The 19,726-nt window shown below is 44.4% G+C and overlaps 1 protein-coding gene across 1 annotated transcript in view; it reads left to right on the forward strand.

Annotated features, from left to right (window-relative positions):
• The first annotated feature begins 1,998 nt into the window (after positions 1–1,998).
• LOC124717436 (lazarillo protein-like) overlaps positions 1,999–19,726 on the forward strand; it is a 34,452-nt gene continuing 16,724 nt past the window's right edge. Inside the window, exons 1-3 of the mRNA XM_047244250.1 lie at positions 1,999–2,106; positions 7,472–7,603; positions 18,201–18,334. Of these exons, the coding sequence (XP_047100206.1) occupies positions 7,478–7,603; positions 18,201–18,334 (260 nt within the window). The 5' untranslated portion in view covers positions 1,999–2,106; positions 7,472–7,477. The remainder of the gene's footprint in view (positions 2,107–7,471; positions 7,604–18,200; positions 18,335–19,726) is intronic.

The raw sequence follows: 19,726 nt of genomic DNA on the forward strand, positions 1-19,726 counted from the left end.
ATACATTTACATAGCTTTAATAAAATATCACATTTTCATTTTACGTATGAACTCCGTTTACCCACTCGGTCTCTTCAAACACTCAAACAACCAAAACACAATGAAATAATAACTTTCCAAAGTATTTAGAATTGCGTCAGAAATCTGTGGTAATGAAAGCAAAGAAAATTCCCCAAAAATAGGCTATGCGAACCTATCTTCTTGGCTGTAGTTCCATTAGATACTGTAGATGAATACATTACAGCTCCTAACTCAGTTTCACAATGCCAGCAAGGGTATTATGTGTTGTAGCTAATAATTTGTATCTCAGAAAGTATTGAAGTTACAGATTTGAAATTTTAACAGTATGGTTACATTATCCATAAAATTTGATGTACTAAGTGTGAAAAAGATCGTTTAATATGTAACAGTACTTCTGCAGATACATTAGAGTGTATTTGTAACGTAGTTTTCATTTAGTCGGTTAAATTATTCCCTTTTCGTAAGAATATCAATTTCGAGCAGTAGCAGTAGGCAGCTGTCATTCCGCGTTTACTCGGTTTCAACACGGCATCGAGCGCAATGTTTGTACTCATACATATCAAAGGAGCCGCCCTCTGCTTTCCTTTCTGTATTACTGCCTATTCTGTGATCTCACAGACCGATAATACGTAACAAAAAATCTACTTCCAGAATAAAATTTTCACTGTGCAACGGAGTGTGCGCTGATATGGAACTTCCTAGCATATTAAAACTGTGTGCCGGACCGAGACTCGAACTCGGGACCTTGGCCTTTTGCGGGCAACTAGCACTCCTAGAAGAAACGATATCCTTTCTTCCAGGAGTGCTAGTTCTGTAAGGTTTGCAGAAGAGCTTCTGTGAAGTTTGGAAGGTAGGAAACGAGGTACTGGCAGGATTGAAGCTGTGAGGACGGGTCCTGAGTCGTGTTCGGGTAGCTCAGATGGTAGAGCACTTATCCGTGAAAGGCAAAAGTCCCGAGTTCGAGTCTCGGTTCGGCACACAGTTTTAACCTGCCAGGAAGTTTCAAAAAAGCTACTTACAGGAAAGCAACTAATACGCTGACAGTGAGTTGTTGACCTGCCATTCGGAACCCAACTGAAGATTTCTCTGCTTCTCTCTTCCCTCATGCGCCATGCAGCGCTGTTAGCATTGTTAACGTCAGCTATGACGGTAGCATTCAGAGGGTTTAGAAAAAAGAGAAATCCTCAGGGTAAACGGATTCTTGATTACCGTGCCGCAGCGAACCACCGTTTCGTGTAGGATGGGGGGAATCACAGCGGTAATGACCACTACTGTATCACGGTTACAATAACAACAAAAAATGGTTCAAATGGCTCTGAGCACTATGGGACTTAACTTCTGAGGTCATCAGTCCCCTAGAACTTAGAACTACTTAAACCTAACTAACCTAAGAACAGCACACACATCCATGCCCGAGGCAGGATTTGAACCTGCGACCGTAGCGATCGCTCGATTCCAGACTGTAGCGCCTAGAACCGCTCGGCCACCCCTGCCGGCACTTAGTTATTCTGATGCAGGATGGTTACATACAGTCTCCGGCGGTGGGCTCGACTTCAGTCCGCCAGCAATAATGGAGGGTGAATCTTAGACAATGGCAGACACTCGTGCTGGCGAAACGTCAGAAAAATAGTTAAACAAACGCCGGCGGAAGAACCCGAGACAAACGCCAACAGACAAAGTGTCTCCCTAAACCATTCGCAGTACATGTCTGCACATTTTTCCCCGAGTATTAACCTGTCCCTCTTCGTCACTTTGTACAACCCAAGCGTTAATTTATGAGATGATTATTATGCATCCTTCAGAGTAACACCACTTTCCTCAAAGCTTGAGGAATTCACTAATACTCCTTCTCGGAATTTATTTACACTACTTCGCAATACACAGCACAATGACCTAGTTCTCACATACTCATTTGCGAGACAGGAAAGATAAAAACCGCCAACGCTGTATCCGTGTTTTAGGAGAAGGCAGGCAGAAGCTAAGATAAGTCACTGCGAGAAATTGTAGCATTCTTCACCGACTCTGTCTCCTAGACACTGCCTGGCTGGAGTATACTGGTCAGTGGCGTCCATCCGTAAATCAAAGGTAAGAGCTTGTCAGCTGAACTGGACGCTCATGCAACATTCGTCGCTTGGTGTTTTCAATTATTATCGTTTTAGAAATCGGATTATGAGCCTTTGTATACCTGTGTAAACTTAGAAACGTGTAACGACTTGTGTCATAGGTGAAACTAGAGAGTCGGAAAAATAAATTTAACTTTGTCATTTTGGCATTCTTCCTCATCATCAAGAACGAACAGGAACTGCAAAATTCTTCCTTTTCAGTCATTGTACGAAAAAAAGACATAATAATCAGTACAATTATTACTCTCAATTATTAAAAATATTTTGACACAGAGGCCAATGGCAACTAACACAAATTTCCATTATCAAGACACAGAGGCAGTTAAGATTTAAAGAAACTCAGTTCATTTGTAAATATCACGAGTTCCATGATGAATATAAAACTCTGCAACTGAAGTGTTAATAATGTCCTCAAAACAGTAAATATATATTCAAATATATGGTTCAAATGGCTCTGAGCACTATGGGACTCAACTGCTACGGTCATTAGTCCCCTAGAACTTAGAACTAGTTAAACCTAACTAACCTAAGGACATCACAAACATCCATGCCCGAGGCAGGATTCGAACCTGCGACCGTAGCGGTCTTGCGGTTCCAGACTGCAGCGCCTTTAACCGCACGGCCACTTCGGCCGGCAAATATATATTGTACAGCACTGAAATACTTACAGCTCGTAATACTGACAAAGGCTGTGCAGAACACAACCTCATGTCTCACAGCACAAAAGCAGTAGAAAATGCAGAAAACTGTTTATGGTGGTCTCTACAGGATTCTAAAGTCAGTCACTAGATGGAAACACCGACCAGAAAACACTGTGTTTTTGTAGCTGCACTATTACCCAGGTAATACACTCTCTCGCACCATAAAATTACGAAATCTGATAATGCACGATATTTACTGAATGTTTTCTTAAACTTGTCAGATATGGTGCTTTACTGGCATACAACGTCGTTGTTGCTTCTGTTTATTTTTCTTCTTTACTTGTCAGTGGAAGATATTAAATGAGAATCGACAAACACAACTGAAGTAAACAATGTGGTGGTTAGTTGAAAGGGAAACAGGAAACAGATATTCTGCTAAGGCAACTATGGGGCATTAACCTAGTGGTATTCGCTAATTACTAACATGTCAACTGATGTATAGAAGATGTTGAAACAATTGGAATTAGAAAGGTGTGTGATAGAGCGACCTGCCATGAGCGAAGCAGTGACGGAACTATTCTTCTGGTTTCCACTAAGACCCTCCCCCACCCCTTTCTCTCCCTGTCGAGAACGTTGACCTTGTCACTGTGGGGTGACTTGCGTGCCTCAAAGGTACCATAGGTCCAACCAGACAGGAGTGCTATCTGTGGAGAGGCCATACTAGCATCATTCCTGAAGAGGGGTGGTAGCATTTGACAGTAGCATTTTGGGTAGCTACAGAGCCAACAGCCTGGATGCCCGGATGAATAACGAATCAGACTTTGTAACGTTAGCCATTATGACATTTCTGTGATAGTACTGTAGGACGACTGAAAGCAAGGTAAAACTACAGCCATTATGTCTCTTTATGTTATGCAGCTTCTCCTGGGTAAAATATTTCTTAGGTAAAGTATTTCTCCATTCAGATCTCCAGTGGTTTCCGCTCAGGAGTCAGTAATTATGAGAAAAAGCTAATTTATCGTTCTACAGATTGGAGTGTAAAATATTAGAGCCCTTCATCGTATAGGTAGGATTCAGAGTTTTAAAATGGAATTGGACAGGTTGGAGTTCGATATAGCGATAATTATTGACGTGCAGTGGCAGGAAGAAGTGAAAATCAAGTCAGGCTAGTACAGGGTTATCAACACACTTCAAATAGACGTAATGCACGAGGAATATTAAACAAGAAAATTGTAATTGTAAAGCGATTACACCGTTATAAACAATTTAGTAGTGGTATTATGATAGTAAAGACAGATACGAAGCCACGCTCGAGCACAACAATACAAATACATCTGTATGTACCTACTAGCTTCTCATGCAATGAAGAAACTGCAGATATATATGATCAGATGAAAGAAATTGTACAGTTCCAGAAAGAAAAGGAAAATTTAATTCAGATGTCAGACTGGAATTCGCTAATGGTCAAAGGAAGAGAAAGAAAAATAATAGGTTAATTTAAGTGCGAGATAAGCCATCGCAAAGGTCATACGTCGGTACATTGATAACAGGTGTAACCAGCAGAATGATGAATGCAAACGCCGGCCGCAGTGGCCGAGCGGTTCTATTCGCTTCAGTCTGGAACCGTGCGACCGATACGGACGCAGGTTCGAATCTTGCCTCGGGCATGGATGTGCGTGATGTCCTTGGGTTAGTTAGGTTTAAGTAGTTGTAAATCTAGGGGACTGATGACCTCAGATGTTAAGTCCCATAGTGCTTAGAGACATTTGAACCATTTTTGAACAGGACCTCGTTCAAACTCATGAGGTGTTGATAATGGCTTCTTTGTTGCCTTAAAGACATACTAAATCAACTCTCCATGTCCAGTCTCAAACTGGGAACTAGCGCTCACGATCGTTACATCGTGTATTTGAATCAAACCTGATTTGCATCCTCATAGTGGCGCTACCTGCGCTATTCTTGTGCGACTGGCGTGCAATTGGAACAGCTCTCGTCTTTCAGATGTAGAAACACGCTAACCAACTTCCGTCTACGTAGCACATCTCCTCCTTGGTGTTACCTTTTTTTCCATCACTACATAAAAGCGTGAAGAATTGTAATAATTGTAGCAACAACGTTTCTACCAATATATCAAAACTGTAACTGTAGAAACCTACAATGCAGGTTTGGGACTCAGTAGCAGTAAATTATATGACCAGAGATCGGCACTATGCAATTTCAGTGTGTTGCGTGAACTCCTTTCAAATTAACAGCGTACTGGTAAATGTAGACCAGAGGTGGCATGAACGGAAAGAAATGATATCGACAGCAGTTAAGAGATTAATAAAAAATAAAATGACAAACGACGAAGCGGATCGTCCTTGGTACACAAAACGGGTCAGAACGCTGTTGCAGAAAAAACGAATAAGCATGCCAAATGTAAACATACACAAAATCTCCAAAATTGGCGCTCTTTTACAGAAGCTCGAAATTTAGAGCGGACTTCAATGCGAGATGCTTGTAATAGTTTCCACAGTGAAACTTTGTCTAGAAACTTGGCAGAAAATCCAGAGAGATTCTGGTTGTATGCTAGCGGCAAGACACAATCAATGCCTTCCTTGCGCAATAGCAATGAAAATACTATCCTGACAGTGCTGCTAAAGCAGAGTTACTAAACACAGCCTTCCGAAATTCCTAATTCATTCGCCAAAGAAGACGAGGTAAATATTCCAGAATTCGAATCAACAACAGCTGCCAACAGGAATAACTTAGAAGCAGGTATCCTCGGAGTGATCAAGCCATTTAAATCTATTGATGAAAGCAAGTCTTCAGGTCCAGACTATGTACCAATTAGGTTCCTTTCAGAGTATGCTGGTGCAGTAGCTCCATACTTAACAGTCATATACAGCTTCCCGTTCGACGAAAGATCCGTACCCAAAGACTGGAAAGTTGCACCAATAATAAAGAAAGAGAATACGAGCAATCCACTAAATTACAGGCCCGTGTCATTAACGTCAATATGCAGCAGGATTCTGGAACCTATATCGTGTTCGAACGTTATGAATTACCTCGAAGAGGACGGTCTATTGATACATTGTCATCACGGATTTAGAAGACATCGTTCTTGTGAAAAACCATTAGCTCTTTACCCACACGAAGTGTTGAGTGCTATCGAAAAGGGATTTCAAATTCCTTCCGTGTTTCTAGATTTCCAGAAGCTTTTTGACGCAGGACCTCACAAGCGGCTTGTAGTCAATTTGCGTGCTTATGGAATATCGTCTCAATTATGCGACTGGAATCGTGATTTCGTCGCAGCGAGGTCACAATTCGTAGCAACTGGCTGAAAGTCATCGAGTAAAACAGAAGTGATTTCTGGCATTCCCCAAAGCTGTGTTATAGGCTCTGTGCTAGTCCGTATCTATATTAACGATTCAGGAGACAATCTGAGCAGCTTTCTTAGATTGTGTGCAGATGATGGTGTCATTTATCGTCTAGTAAAGTCATCAGAAGTTCAAAACAAATTGCAAAACGGTTTAGAAAAAACTATTTGTATGGTGCGAAAAATGGCAGTTTACCCTAAATAATGACAAGTCTGAGGTCATCCAAATGAGTGCTGAAGGGAAACCGTTAAACTTCGGTTACACGATAAATCAGTCAAATCTAAAGGCCTTAAATTCGACTTAATACCTAGAAATTACCATTACGAACTACGTAAACTGGAAAGAACACATAGAAAATGTTGTGGGGAAGACGAACGAAAGACTGTGTTTTATTGGGAGAAAGCTCAGAAGATAAAGCAGACCAACTGAGGAGACTGCCTACACTACGCGTGTTCGTCCTCTTTTGTAGTACTTTTGCGCGGTGTGGGGTCGTTACCAGATAGGATTAACGGAGAACATTGTGAAAGTTCAAAGAAGAGCAGCACGTTTTGTGTTATCGAAAGATAGGGGAGAGGATGCAACTGAAATGACACAGGATTTGGGGTGGATGTCATTAAAACAAAGGCGTTTTCCGTTGTGGCGGAATCTTCTCACAAAAATTCAGTGACAAAATGCGAAAATATTTTGTTGACGCCGAACTACTTAAGGTGAAACGATGATCACAAAAAATTAGGGAAATCAGTGCCCTCACGGAAAAATATGGGTGTCGCTTTTTCGGCGCACTGTTGGAGACTGGAATAGTACAGAATTATTGTGAAGGTGGTTCGCTAACCCTCTGCCAGCAATTAAAGCGTGATTATCAGATTATCCATGTAGATGTAGAAGTAGACAACCTCGTACTTCTGAAGGCGTTTGGTGAAATTATGTTTAAGAGAGGATTTCTCTAAGAAAAGGCTCACAAAATAAGAAACAAAGCCACATTAAGAAAAATATGTGTAGAAGAAAGTCTGCAGAAAAATCTGCTGCATGCAGGTAAAGGTTGGTAGACTTTTGAGAAGCTAATGTGATAACTTAGTGAGCGGAAGAAGGACGAATTACAGTACAAAATGACGTTAATGTTGAGCATAGTGAAACCTTTTGAATACTTTTGTTTTTTTCCTCTGAGTTCTAGTATTGTTTTCTGTTTACATGAGATTGTCTTTTGTAGCTATTAATTTCTGTATTTTCTTTACGTAAACTTCCGACTAAAATGTAACGAATTAACCATAAACTCACACACCGAAATAAATTCTCCACTGTGATGGTGACCTGATGTTTACTGTTGTAGGCGGCCATGACTTCGAGAACAACGTCAGTACTGCTGTTGCTTGTGGTGGTAGCACCTCCAGCGCTGAGTCAACTACTAGGAGTTGGGTCCTGTCCCGACGTCGTTCAGTTGAGCAAAATCGACTCGACTTCTGTGAGTATTACGGAAGTTCTCTGGCTGCGAGTGTTCAGTGGTACCTCTGTCTAGCTAACTTATCCCGTTTCACAGTAAAGACACCAGAATGTACTGCTCTTCAAACTGTAAACCGTTGCTTACTATCAGACACGCCGTATATGCCCAGTCTTCCATTCAGCAGGCCATACTAAACAGTTGAAAAATGTGTTACAGCAGTGGGAACTGGATTAGAGATACTTACTATGTCATCGCTCTTCATGTAGCCATGGTAAATGGAATATTTCGGTGTATTAGCAACACCGACTCAAAGGAAGGCCTCGGCGCTTGTTCTTGACGTCACGTCAGCTAGGCACGGCGAACGCCAGGTCTGTTGCAGGCATACTCATAATGGTGGTGTCTCCCTCTCTGACACAGGAAAATATTAAACTATTGGCGGTAGTTGACCAACACACATTGTTCTGAGAGATTTCTGCAATCAATTAATTGTGCAATTCATTACACTTCTTAACAAATAGTGTAGTTCTGAACTTAAATTTCCACCTGTTTTAAGAATTGACATACAAAAACAACTTCATGGTCCAGCAGGAACAGAATTTGTGTTTCTTTACCTTATTTGTACTGGGTTGCTTTTACAAGACACTGTGAACATATTGGTGCTCTTCTTTAAGTATCTTGGTTGACTATGGGGTGAGGAGCACTGAATGTTAATGAAATATCTTGCGATTGTACACTTTGGGGGAGGGGATGGGGGACAGAAGAAGAGGCAAAAGAGAGATACTTGTTTTATCAAATAAATTTTTTTTATCTTATAAAGTTTCTCCTTTCAGTTGCAAGAGGGGAATATTTATCTTTTCTAATGTGCATGTTTAAAAAAGTTTCAGCTCAGCAGTATTGTCCATGTATGAAGCTATTTTGTTTCCTGTTTAGAATTCCTTTCGTTGAAAACGACTGTAATCTAATGACTGGCAACAGTTGGACATTTACACATGTAAATTAATTCACATGTCCGGTGACGATGTCAAACGAAAATACACTCCTGGAAATGGAAAAAAGAACACATTGACTCCGGTGTGTCAGACCCACCATACTTGCTCCGGACACTGCCAGAGGGCTGTATAAGCAATGATCACACGCACGGCACAGCGGACACACCAGGAACCGCGGTGTTGGCCGTCGAATGGCGCTAGCTGCGCAGCATTTGTGCACCGCCGCCGTCAGTGTCAGCCAGTTTGCCGTGGCATACGGAGCTCCATCGCAGTCTTTAACACTGGTAGCATGCCGCGACATCGTGGACGTGAACCGTATGTGCAGTTGACGGGCTTTGAGCGAGGGCGTATAGTGGGCATGCGGGAGGCCGGGTGGACGTACCGCCGAATTGCTCAACACGTGGGGCGTGAGGTCTCCACAGTACATCGATGTTGTCGCCAGTGGTCGGCGGAAGGTGCACGTGCCCGTCGACCTGGGACCGGACCGCAGCGACGAACGGATGCACGCCAAGACCGTAGGATCCTACGCAGTGCCGTAGGGGACCGCACCGCCACTTCCCAGCAAATTAGGGACACTGTTGCTCCTGGGGTATCGGCGAGGACCATTCGCAACCGTCTCCATGAAACTGGGCTACGGTCCCGCACACCGTTAGGCCGTCTTCCGCTCACGCCCCAACATCGTGCAGCCCGCCTCCAGTGGTGTCGCGACAGGCGTGAATGGAGGGACGAATGGAGACGTGTCGTCTTCAGCGATGAGAGTCGCTTCTGCCTTGGTGCCAATGATGGTCGTATGCGTGTTTGGCGCCGTGCAGGTGAGCGCCACAATCAGGACTGCATACGACCGAGGCACACAGGGCCAACACCCGGCATCATGGTGTGGGGAGCGATCTCCTACACTGGCCGTACACCACTGGTGATCGTCGAGGGGACACTGAATAGTGCACGGTACATCCAAACCGTCATCGAACCCATCGTTCTACCATTCCTAGACCGGCAAGGGAACTTGCTGTTCCAACAGGACAATGCACGTCCGCATGTATCCCGTGCCACCCAACGTGCTCTAGAAGGTGTAAGTCAACTACCCTGGCCAGCAAGATCTCCGGATCGGTCCCCCATTGAGCATGTTTGGGACTGGATGAAGCGTCGTCTCACGCGGTCTGCACGTCCAGCACGAACGCTGGTCCAACTGAGGCGCCAGGTGGAAATGGCATGGCAAGCCGTTCCACAGGACTACTTCCAGCATCTCTACGATCGTCTCCATGGGAGAATAGCAGCCTGCATTGCTGCGAAAGGTGGATATACACTGTACTAGTGCCGACATTGTGCATGCTCTGTTGCCTGTGTCTATGTGCCTGTGGTTCTGTCAGTGTGATCATGTGATGTATCTGACCCCAGGAATGTGTCAATAAAGTTTCCCCTTCCTGGGACAATGAAATCACGGTGTTCTTATTTCAATTTCCAGGAGTGTAAATAAATAAATAAAAGAAACGAGTTAATTGGGGTAAGTTTCGATAGCAAAATGGATCAAGTAAATATAGTTACTTGAATGTAAAATTTCCGAAGCTTGCAATGGAGCAAAGCATCCTCTCATATTGATCTACGTTTGTTGCTACAGGATTCAGTAATACAGAACTATGATCTTCATTTGTAGCTTTACGATGGTAAGAAAATCTTTCATCTAAATAAAACTGCAGAATCCAAAACAATACCAAACATTTCGTCAAAAAATAAGAGATTTATAGTGATAAACACGCCCAGGCGTTTCTGCCTGCAACAGACCTGGCGCTCGTCGTGCCTAGCTGACGTGACGTCAGCAACAAGCGCCGAGGCCTTCCTTTGAGTCGGTGTTGGTATTAGACGGATGAAACTTCCTGGCGTATGTTAACAGCAGTGGAAACTACACTCCTGGAAATTGAAATAAGAACACCGTGAATTCATTGTCCCAGGAAGGGGAAACTTTATTGACACATTCCTGGGGTCAGATACATCACATGATCACACTGACAGAACCACAGGCACATAGACACAGGCAACAGAGCATGCACAATGTCGGCACTAGTACAGTGTATATCCACCTTTCGCAGCAATGCAGGCTGCTATTCTCCCATGGAGACGATCGTAGAGATGCTGGATGTAGTCCTGCGGAACGGCTTGCCATGCCATTTCCACCTGGCGCCTCAGTTGGACCAGCGTTCGTGCTGGACGTGCAGACCGCGTGAGACGACGCTTCATCCAGTCCCAAACATGCTCAATGGGGGACAGATCCGGAGATCTTGCTGGCCAGGGTAGTTGACTTACACCTTCTAGAGCACGTTGGGTGGCACGGGATACATGCGGACGTGCATTGTCCTGTTGGAACAGCAAGTTCCCTTGCCGGTCTAGGAATGGTAGAACGATGGGTTCGATGACGGTTTGGATGTACCGTGCACTATTCAGTGTCCCCTCGACGATCACCAGTGGTGTACGGCCAGTGTAGGAGATCGCTCCCCACACCATGATGCCGGGTGTTGGCCCTGTGTGCCTCGGTCGTATGCAGTCCTGATTGTGGCGCTCACCTGCACGGCGCCAAACACGCATACGACCATCATTGGCACCAAGGCAGAAGCGACTCTCATCGCTGAAGACGACACGTCTCCATTCGTCCCTCCATTCACGCCTGTCGCGACACCACTGGAGGCGGGCTGCACGATGTTGGGGCGTGAGCGGAAGACGGCCTAACGGTGTGCGGGACCGTAGCCCAGCTTCATGGAGACGGTTGCGAATGGTCCTCGCCGATACCCCAGGAGCAACAGTGTCCCTAATTTGCTGGGAAGTGGCGGTGCGGTCCCCTACGGCACTGCGTAGGATCCTACGGTCTTGGCGTGCATCCGTGCGTTGCTGCGGTCCGGTCCCAGGTCGACGGGCACGTGGACCTTCCGCCGACCACTGGCGACAACATCGATGTACTGTGGAGACCTCACGCCCCACGTGTTGAGCAATTCGGCGGCACGTCCACCCGGCCTCCCGCATGCCCACTATACGCCCTCGCTCAAAGTCCGTCAACTGCACATACGGTTCACGTCCACGCTGTCGCGGCATGCTACCAGTGTTAAAGACTGCGATGGAGCTCCGTATGCCACGGCAAACTGGCTGACACTGACGGCGGCGGTGCACAAATGCTGCGCAGCTAGCGCCATTCGACGGCCAACACCGCGGTTCCTGGTGTGTCCGCTGTGCCGTGGGTGTGATCATTGCTTGTACAGCCGTCTCGCAGTGTCCCGAGCAAGTATGGTGGGTCTGACACACGGGTGTCAATGTGTTCTTTTTTCCATTTCCAGGAGTGTAGATTAAACATGTCTGTGATGACACTTTTCATATAACCAGAGTGAATGGAATATTTCGGTGCAATAATAATTGGAACTTCGGTATGTCAGACCGGTGCTCGATCCTGTAACGTTGCCTTTCGCTGCCAATGCTCTTACCAACATTATTTACATCTAAACACATTTAGATTTAGGTCGTTTTTCAAATTAAGGGTTACAAATATTATGTAAAACCAACAGGAACACTAGTTAGTAGCTAGCAGTTGTGACATTATCCTGCAAGAACTGGAGGTACAACAAACTGAATTAGGTGAAACACTGAAAGAGTCAACCCTAGTAGTCTTCCTTCTGAACAATTTCTGTGAAACTAACTGTGGTCTGTCCTGACAACTCCATGATATTTCAATAGCAAACTTGATTGTTGCTTTCCTTGTCAGAAGACCCGCCAATACACACTTCAAATCTTGACAAACCACCCGGGATATAGGTGAAACTGACTGTTTAGCTCCATGTATAAATTCTCATTCGGCGAGCTGTGGTACCCAGTATTTTTCAAGATTCCGAAATCTAATTTATTCATTACAATAACAAATGATTCAGGACATAAAGATATTTTGGGAACCGTTTATTTGATTTTTCATTGTGGGCGTATGTATTGTTAAAACGCCTGTAATAAAGCTACTCAAAGTTCTACAGCAATGATCAGAACGTGTATGTAATAAAGAGAAGTATTGTTTTTGTGAGCAAACGCCCGAATACTTAGATGATGAGAGAAATTTCTGAAACCAACTACCACACGAGAACATCCTGAAAGGCAATTGTCCTAACACCCACGCATCAAACTTAAACCACCTCTAGAAGTCTCGTGGTAAACATAACGACTAAAACTCAATTCTGCCGCAACCAAATGTACACTACTAAAATTCAATATTCTATACAGAGATCTAACGAAGGGTTCCCATCATTTCCACCATCGTGTACCAGTCATAATACATTCAACTGGACACCTACAGCAGCTACACATAACTCAAAACTTGAACGCAAATTATACGCCACATAAGACATTCAGCTACACTCAAACGCCAAAGAAACCGTAGTAGGCAAGCGTATTCTAATACAAAGATATGTTAACAGGCAGATGACGACTCTGCGGTCGGCAACGCCTATATGAGACAACAAGTCTCTGAGGCAATTGTTAGATCGGTTACTGCTGCTACAATTGCATGTTATCAAGACTTAAGTCAGTTTCAGCGTGGTGTTATAGTCGGCGCATGAGCGATCGGACGCAGCATCTCCGAGATAGCGATGAAATGGAGATTTTCCCGTACGGCCATTTCACGAGTGTACCATGAATACGACGAATGCTGTAAAATATCAAATTTCCGACATCGCCGCGGCCGGAAAAGATCCTGCAAAAGCGGGGCCAACGACGACGGAAGAGAATCGTCCAATGTGAGAAAACTGCAACTCTTCTGCAAATTCTGCATATTTCAAGGCTGGGCCATCAACAAGCGTCAGCGTGCGGAGTATTTAACGAAACATCATCAATATGGGCTTTCGGAGCTGAAGGACGAGTCTCGTTTCATGTTGTATCGAGCCGATGGACGTGTACGAGTATGGAGACAACATCATGAATCCGTGGTCCCTGCATGTCAGAAGGGGACTATTGAAGCTGGTGGAAGTTCTGTAATCGCGTGGGGTGTGTGTGCAATTAGAATGATATGGGCCCTTTGATATGTCTAGATATGGCTCTGACAGGTGACACGTGTGTAAGCATCCTGTCTCATCACCTGCATCCATTCATGTGCATTGTGCTTTCCGACGTACTTGGGCTATTCCAGCAGGACAATACGACACCGCAAATGTTCAGAACTGCTACAGAGTGGCTCCACAAACACTCTTCTGAGTTTAAACACTTCCACTGGCCACCGAATTCCCTAGACATGAACATTATTGAGCATATCTGGGATGCCTTGCAACGTGCTGTTCAGAAGATATCACTACCCCCTCGTACTCTCACGGATTTATGGACAGCCCTGCAGGATTCATGGCGTCATTTCCCTCCAGCTCTACTTCAGACATTAGTCGAGTCCATGCCACGTCTTGTTGCGGGACTTTTGCGTGCTCGCAGGGGCCCTACACGATATTAGGTAGGTGTACCAGTTTCTTTGGCTCTTCAGTGTATATGCCAACAGACCGACGTATTGCGTTACATACACATCATTCAGGACGCCTAGTCACAGCTTTACTTCTGTCAATACCGCTGTCTTACTTTCGAAACTCTACAGAAGTTCTCCTGCATCACTTACTGGGCTAGCTCTCCTAGAAGCACTTTCTCTCAGGACAGCTAGTCCACCAAGGTATGCAGAACTTCCGTGGAGTTTGGAAAGTACGAGGTGCATTCAAGTTCTAAGGCCTCCGATTTTTTTCTAATTAACTACTCACCCGAAATCGATGAAACTGTCGTTACTTCTCGACGTAATCGCCCTGCAGACGTACACATTTTTCACAACGCTGACGCCATGATTCCATGGCAGCGGCGAAGGCTTCTTTAGGAGTCTGTTTTGACCACTGGAAAATCGCTGAGGCAATAGCAGCATGGCTGGTGAATGTGCGGCCACGGAGAGTGTCTTTCATTGTTGGAAAAAGCCAAAAGTCACTAGGAGACAGGTCAGGTGAGCAGGGAGCATGAGGAGTCAGTTCAAAGTTGTTATCACGAAGAAACTGTTGCATAACGTTAGCTCGATATGCGGGTGCGTTGCCTTGGTGAAACAGCACACGCGCAGCCCTTCCCAAACGTTTTTGTTGCAGTGCAGGAAGGAATTTGTTCTTCAAAACATTTTCGTAGGATGCACCTGTTACCGTAGTGCCCTTTGGAACGCAATGGGTAAGGATTACGCCCTCGCTGTCCCAGAACATGGACACCATCATTTTTTCAGCACTGGCGGTTACTTGAAATTTTTTTGGTGGCGGTGAATCTGTGTGCTTCCATTGAGCTGACTGGCGCTTTGTTTCTGGATTGGAAAATGGCATCCACGTCTCATCCATTGTCACAACCAACGAAAAGAAAGTCCCGTTCATGCTGTCGTTGAGCGTCAACATTGCTTGGCAACATGCCACTCAGGCAGCCGTGTGGTCGTCCGTCAGCATTCGTGGCACCCACCTGGATGACACTTTTCGCATTTTCAGGTCGTCATGCAGGATTGTGTGCACAGAACCCAAAGAAATGCCAACTCTGGAGGCGATCTGTTCAACAGTCATTCGGCGATCCCCCAAAACAATTCTCTCCACTTTCTCGATCATGTCGTCAGACCGGCTTGTGTGAGCCCGAGGTTGTTTCGGTTTGTTGTCACACGATGTTCTGCCTTCATTAAACTGTCGCACCCACGAACGCACTTTCGACACATCCATAACTCCATCACCACATGTCTCCTTCAACTGTCGATGAATTTCAATTGGTTTCACACCACGTAAATTCAGAAAACGAATGATTGCACGCTGTTCAAGTAAGGAAAACGTCGCCATTTTAAGTATTTAAAACAGTTCTCATTCTCGCCGCTGGCGGTAAAATTCCATCTGCCGTACGGTGCTGCCATCTCTGGGACGTATTGACAATGAACGCGGCCTCATTTTAAAACAATGCGCATGTTTCTATCTCTTTCCAGGCCAGAGAAAAAAAATCGAAGGCCTTAGAACTTGAATGCACCTCGTAAGACAGCTGTACTGACAGAAGTAAAGCTGCGAGTGGGCGTCCAGAGTCGTGATTGGGTAACCAAGTTAGTAAGAGCATGACCTGAAAAACGCAAGGTCCCGGATTCGAGTACCAGTCTGACATTCCACGTTACCACGTTAGTCTGCCAAGAAGTTGCACAATAGCACGTATACACAACTGCAGAGTGCAAGATTCACTCACAGTCACGTCTCGTATTTGTAAATATTGTGTGATTTGCTCTATGGGACAAACTGTTAATAGCTGCTACAATATGGTATGTTTATGCCAGTAGGTAAAGATCCCTCAGTACTAGTAATAACTTATTTCCCGGCGCAGCGAACGTAAGACCTGGCCAGGATTGGAGCAATGTCATGATAACGACCCAGACACAGGGAGAGGACGATGGGTCTGATCTGTGCATACTCCAATGTTCTCGCAAGTGGAGCGCTGCTACTCGGCTATACGAGATGCGTTCAAGTTATGGCACCTTTTTTTTACTGGTCTGTGCATAGGAACATGCGTGCACTCGCCTTGTTCTCTAGCGGGAGCTACGAGAGTTATGAATGTCTTTGATACTTAAAATGGTGGCGTTTTCATTTCATGTACAGTGGGTAATAATTCGTCTCTTGCATTTGCGTGGTGTGATACTGACTGAAATTAATTTACAGCTGAGCGAGACGCGTGGTGATACATGTCATGGATATGTCTAAAGTGCACTCGTGGGTGCTTCTCTCCAAAGATGGTAGAACATGAGTGAGAACAAACGAAGACAATCTCGGCCCGCGGTTGGACTACATGATCGAGCGAGTGGAGGAAGTTGATTTAGTGAATTTCCGAATGAGTGTGGAACAAGTCACTTCCAAAGTTGGATCCTGCGCACGCAATCCTGCATGAAGACCAGAAAAAGTGAAAACTATCCTCCAGGTGGTTTCTGCGAATGCTGGTGTATGACCAAAAGGCTGCACACGTGCTATGTTGCCAGGCAATGTTGTTGTACGATGACGGCATGAATGAGACTTTAATTTCGTTCAAATGGCTCTGAGCACTATGGGACTTAACTTCTGAGGTCATCAGTCCCCTAGAGCTTAGAACTACTTAAACCTAAATAACCTAAGGACATCACACACATCCATGCCCGAGGCAGGATTCGTACCTGCGACCGTAAGGGTCGCGCGGTTCCAGACTATAGCGCCTAGAACCGCTCGGCCACCTCGGCCGGCTTTATTTTCGTCGATTGCGATAATTGATAAGGCATGGAAGCCGATTTTCAATCCTGAAACGAAGCGTCAGTCAATTCAATGGAAGCACTTATCCTAACTGCCATAAAAAACAATAAGTGACATTGCTGAAAAAAGGATGGTGACCATTTTCTGAGACAGCGATGGAGTTATCTTTACTTATTGCTTTCCAAAGGGCGTTATGGTGGCAGTTGAATACTGCCAAGATGGTTTGAAGAACAAGCTAAGAGTTGCGTGAGCAACGGCCGGAAAAGGCTACCCGTATTCTCTTTCATCAATGCAATGCACCAGAGCATTGTCCGAACGCGGCACTGTGGTTTCCTTTGACAATATTTTTGAAGAACTTTCTCGTGCTTTCTGCTCACCTAACATGGCTCCTAGCGAGTTTCAGCTGTTTTCAATGACGAAACACGCTCTCCATGGTCGCACATTCACTAGTCATGCTGCTTTTGCATCAGCGGCTGTCCTGTTTGTCGAGCCAGACTCCAAAACAAGCATTCAGAGGAGCCATGAAATTATGGCGTTGACGTTTGAAATGTAGTGTAAGTCTCCTGGGAGATTACGCCAAGAAGTAACACAAGCTTCACAGCTTACGTGTGATTAGTTTGAGAAAAAAAAGTCGGGAGTGTTCATAACTTGAATGCATCTCGTATAGAGTTAGTACTAGGCAGCACTTCTGTTTGGTAATGCTCCTCGGACACAATTGCTATGACATATACTCGCAGAAAAATTTGTCTGAATAAATCAATGGCTGCTTTGATTCTGATGCTTCATTTCCTCATAAAATTCTGATGTATCTTTTTTTTTGTGTAAATTCTTCGCCTCTTCCTTATTCTTGCACTCTCTAAAACTAAATCCCATACACAGAACAATTTTTCTCAGAGCTTCCTTGCTAGCCTCGAGTACCGTTTCTGTGGACAAAGTCTGCCAAGTTTTCGCAAAATTTGCCTTTCTTTACATTGTGAATAACAGCGCAGAAATTACTGCCTAATATCATACTTAACTCATATAGTCAATGGATATTTGTTGTGTGCACTTCGCTTCTTCTTTGGGATGGATACTTGAATCCAACTCCTCTCTCTCTCATATTGTGTTCCTCCTGCCTGTTTTGCAATTTCTCAGCTCTAAAATTTAATGACGTTAGCAGCAAGTTCTAGCGGCCGCTCATGAAGTCGTTTTCAGCGACAGCTTGGCAGCATGAACTACTTTGAACAGGAACGCAGCTGGACCTAATCGTAAGATCAAGAGACTTCTCACCACCGCCACGTCTATGGTTCGCTTTGTCGTGTAACATACCACAGTTCCCTTGACAGATCTTACATTGTTTGCAGTCATTTTCAGATATTTACACCACACTCTTGCTGCCGTTGTTGACAGATGCTGGGCACGTGGTACGAGTACATGCGCTACTTCAATAACATCGAGCTGTTTAGCAAGTGCGTCACTGCAACGTTAGAACGCGCCGCCGACAACAGCACCATCCAAATCACCGCCTCCATGCTCAACTATGCGTAAGCATTTCCCCCTTCTTATCTGTCTCTTCTCATTACGAGCTCTGAACAAATCAGGCGGAGTGTTACATAAATATCTGTATAAGTATTTCTAAAATATTGTTGCCTAATAATTGTAGCTTAACAAGGACAAAATCATTTCTGATCTTCTACGGCTATTATTTGTTTAATCATGAACCAGCTTTCACTTCCAGCTTCAAAGGAGTTCATCAGGTGACCAATGAATATCGCAAACACAAATAAAATTATGTGTGATTTACGTAGCTATTACTGATAAAAAGAGTTAGAATAAGGGAAGTATTATATTGTTTTTAATTATACATCGCTACAGTTGATAAACAGGTTAAAATAGTTCCTCTGAAATCTACAAAATTTGCGAATCCGAAACTTAATTTAACAGTGAGAATTATGAAACTGTATTTGATAATTTGATGCACTAGCTTAGTTTTACATGAGAAAACACTGATTATTTTTTCTCTGTGTTGAGTTACAGTAAAGCAATAGAAAAATTCACTTTATTATTATGATTTTTTAACTGTAGTGATTTCCTTTGTAACACAAAAAAGTAATACTTTCCTTCGTTAGCAATCTGTCGCTAATATCTGCGTAAGTCAGAGGTCCTTTTATCTGTGTTTGCGACATTTAAATCTTACCCAATGATGACCGGCGAAGTCGAAAACAGGTTTGTGATTAAAAAAATAATATTTTCAGGACATTAAGAGTGTTTTACTTTTTACAAAACTGTAGAAGCCCTCGTGGCAACTTGTTAATGTCTCAGGGATCTTCGGTCAACACTTGTTTAACCCTTTTCCTGACATTTCGCCAGCAAAAATGGCTGTCTCTGTTACTGGTGGTGGACTGGAACCCTTGCTGAGAACTGTACTCAGGCAGGCAGTTTGTGAAGCCAGGTCGTCGCTGGTCACAGCGGCGCTTGTATTACGCTGCTTCGGCGCTGACAGCGGTTGTGGCGTTTTTGCTACTGGCGTGTTGCTGATGTTTATTGGGGGCCGAGTTTTCCCGCTGGGGGTTTGTCTCGCAGCTCCTCTCCCGAGCTAGCCCCAGCACACTTTCCGGCTCGCATGTGCCTTCTTCCACTGCCTCCTGGATGTTGGCCACCGTTGGGTCAGCGATCGGAGACAACATCTGCAAAACATGTTCCGCCAACGCTTGAGGGCTTTTCCTTGGTTAATGCTACTGATTATTCCATTCCTACCTGCATTGTCATAATAATTCCAATGCCAAAGAAAGCAGGTGTTGACAGATGTGAAAATTACCGAACTATCAGTTTAATAAGTCACAGCTGCAAAATACTAACGCGAATTCTTTATAGACGAATGGAAAAACTGGTAGAAACCGATCTCGGGGAAGATCAGTTTGGATTCCGTAGAAATA

Source organism: Schistocerca piceifrons, chromosome 1, assembly GCF_021461385.2.
Source record: "Schistocerca piceifrons isolate TAMUIC-IGC-003096 chromosome 1, iqSchPice1.1, whole genome shotgun sequence".
Lineage (NCBI taxonomy): Eukaryota > Metazoa > Arthropoda > Insecta > Orthoptera > Acrididae > Schistocerca > Schistocerca piceifrons.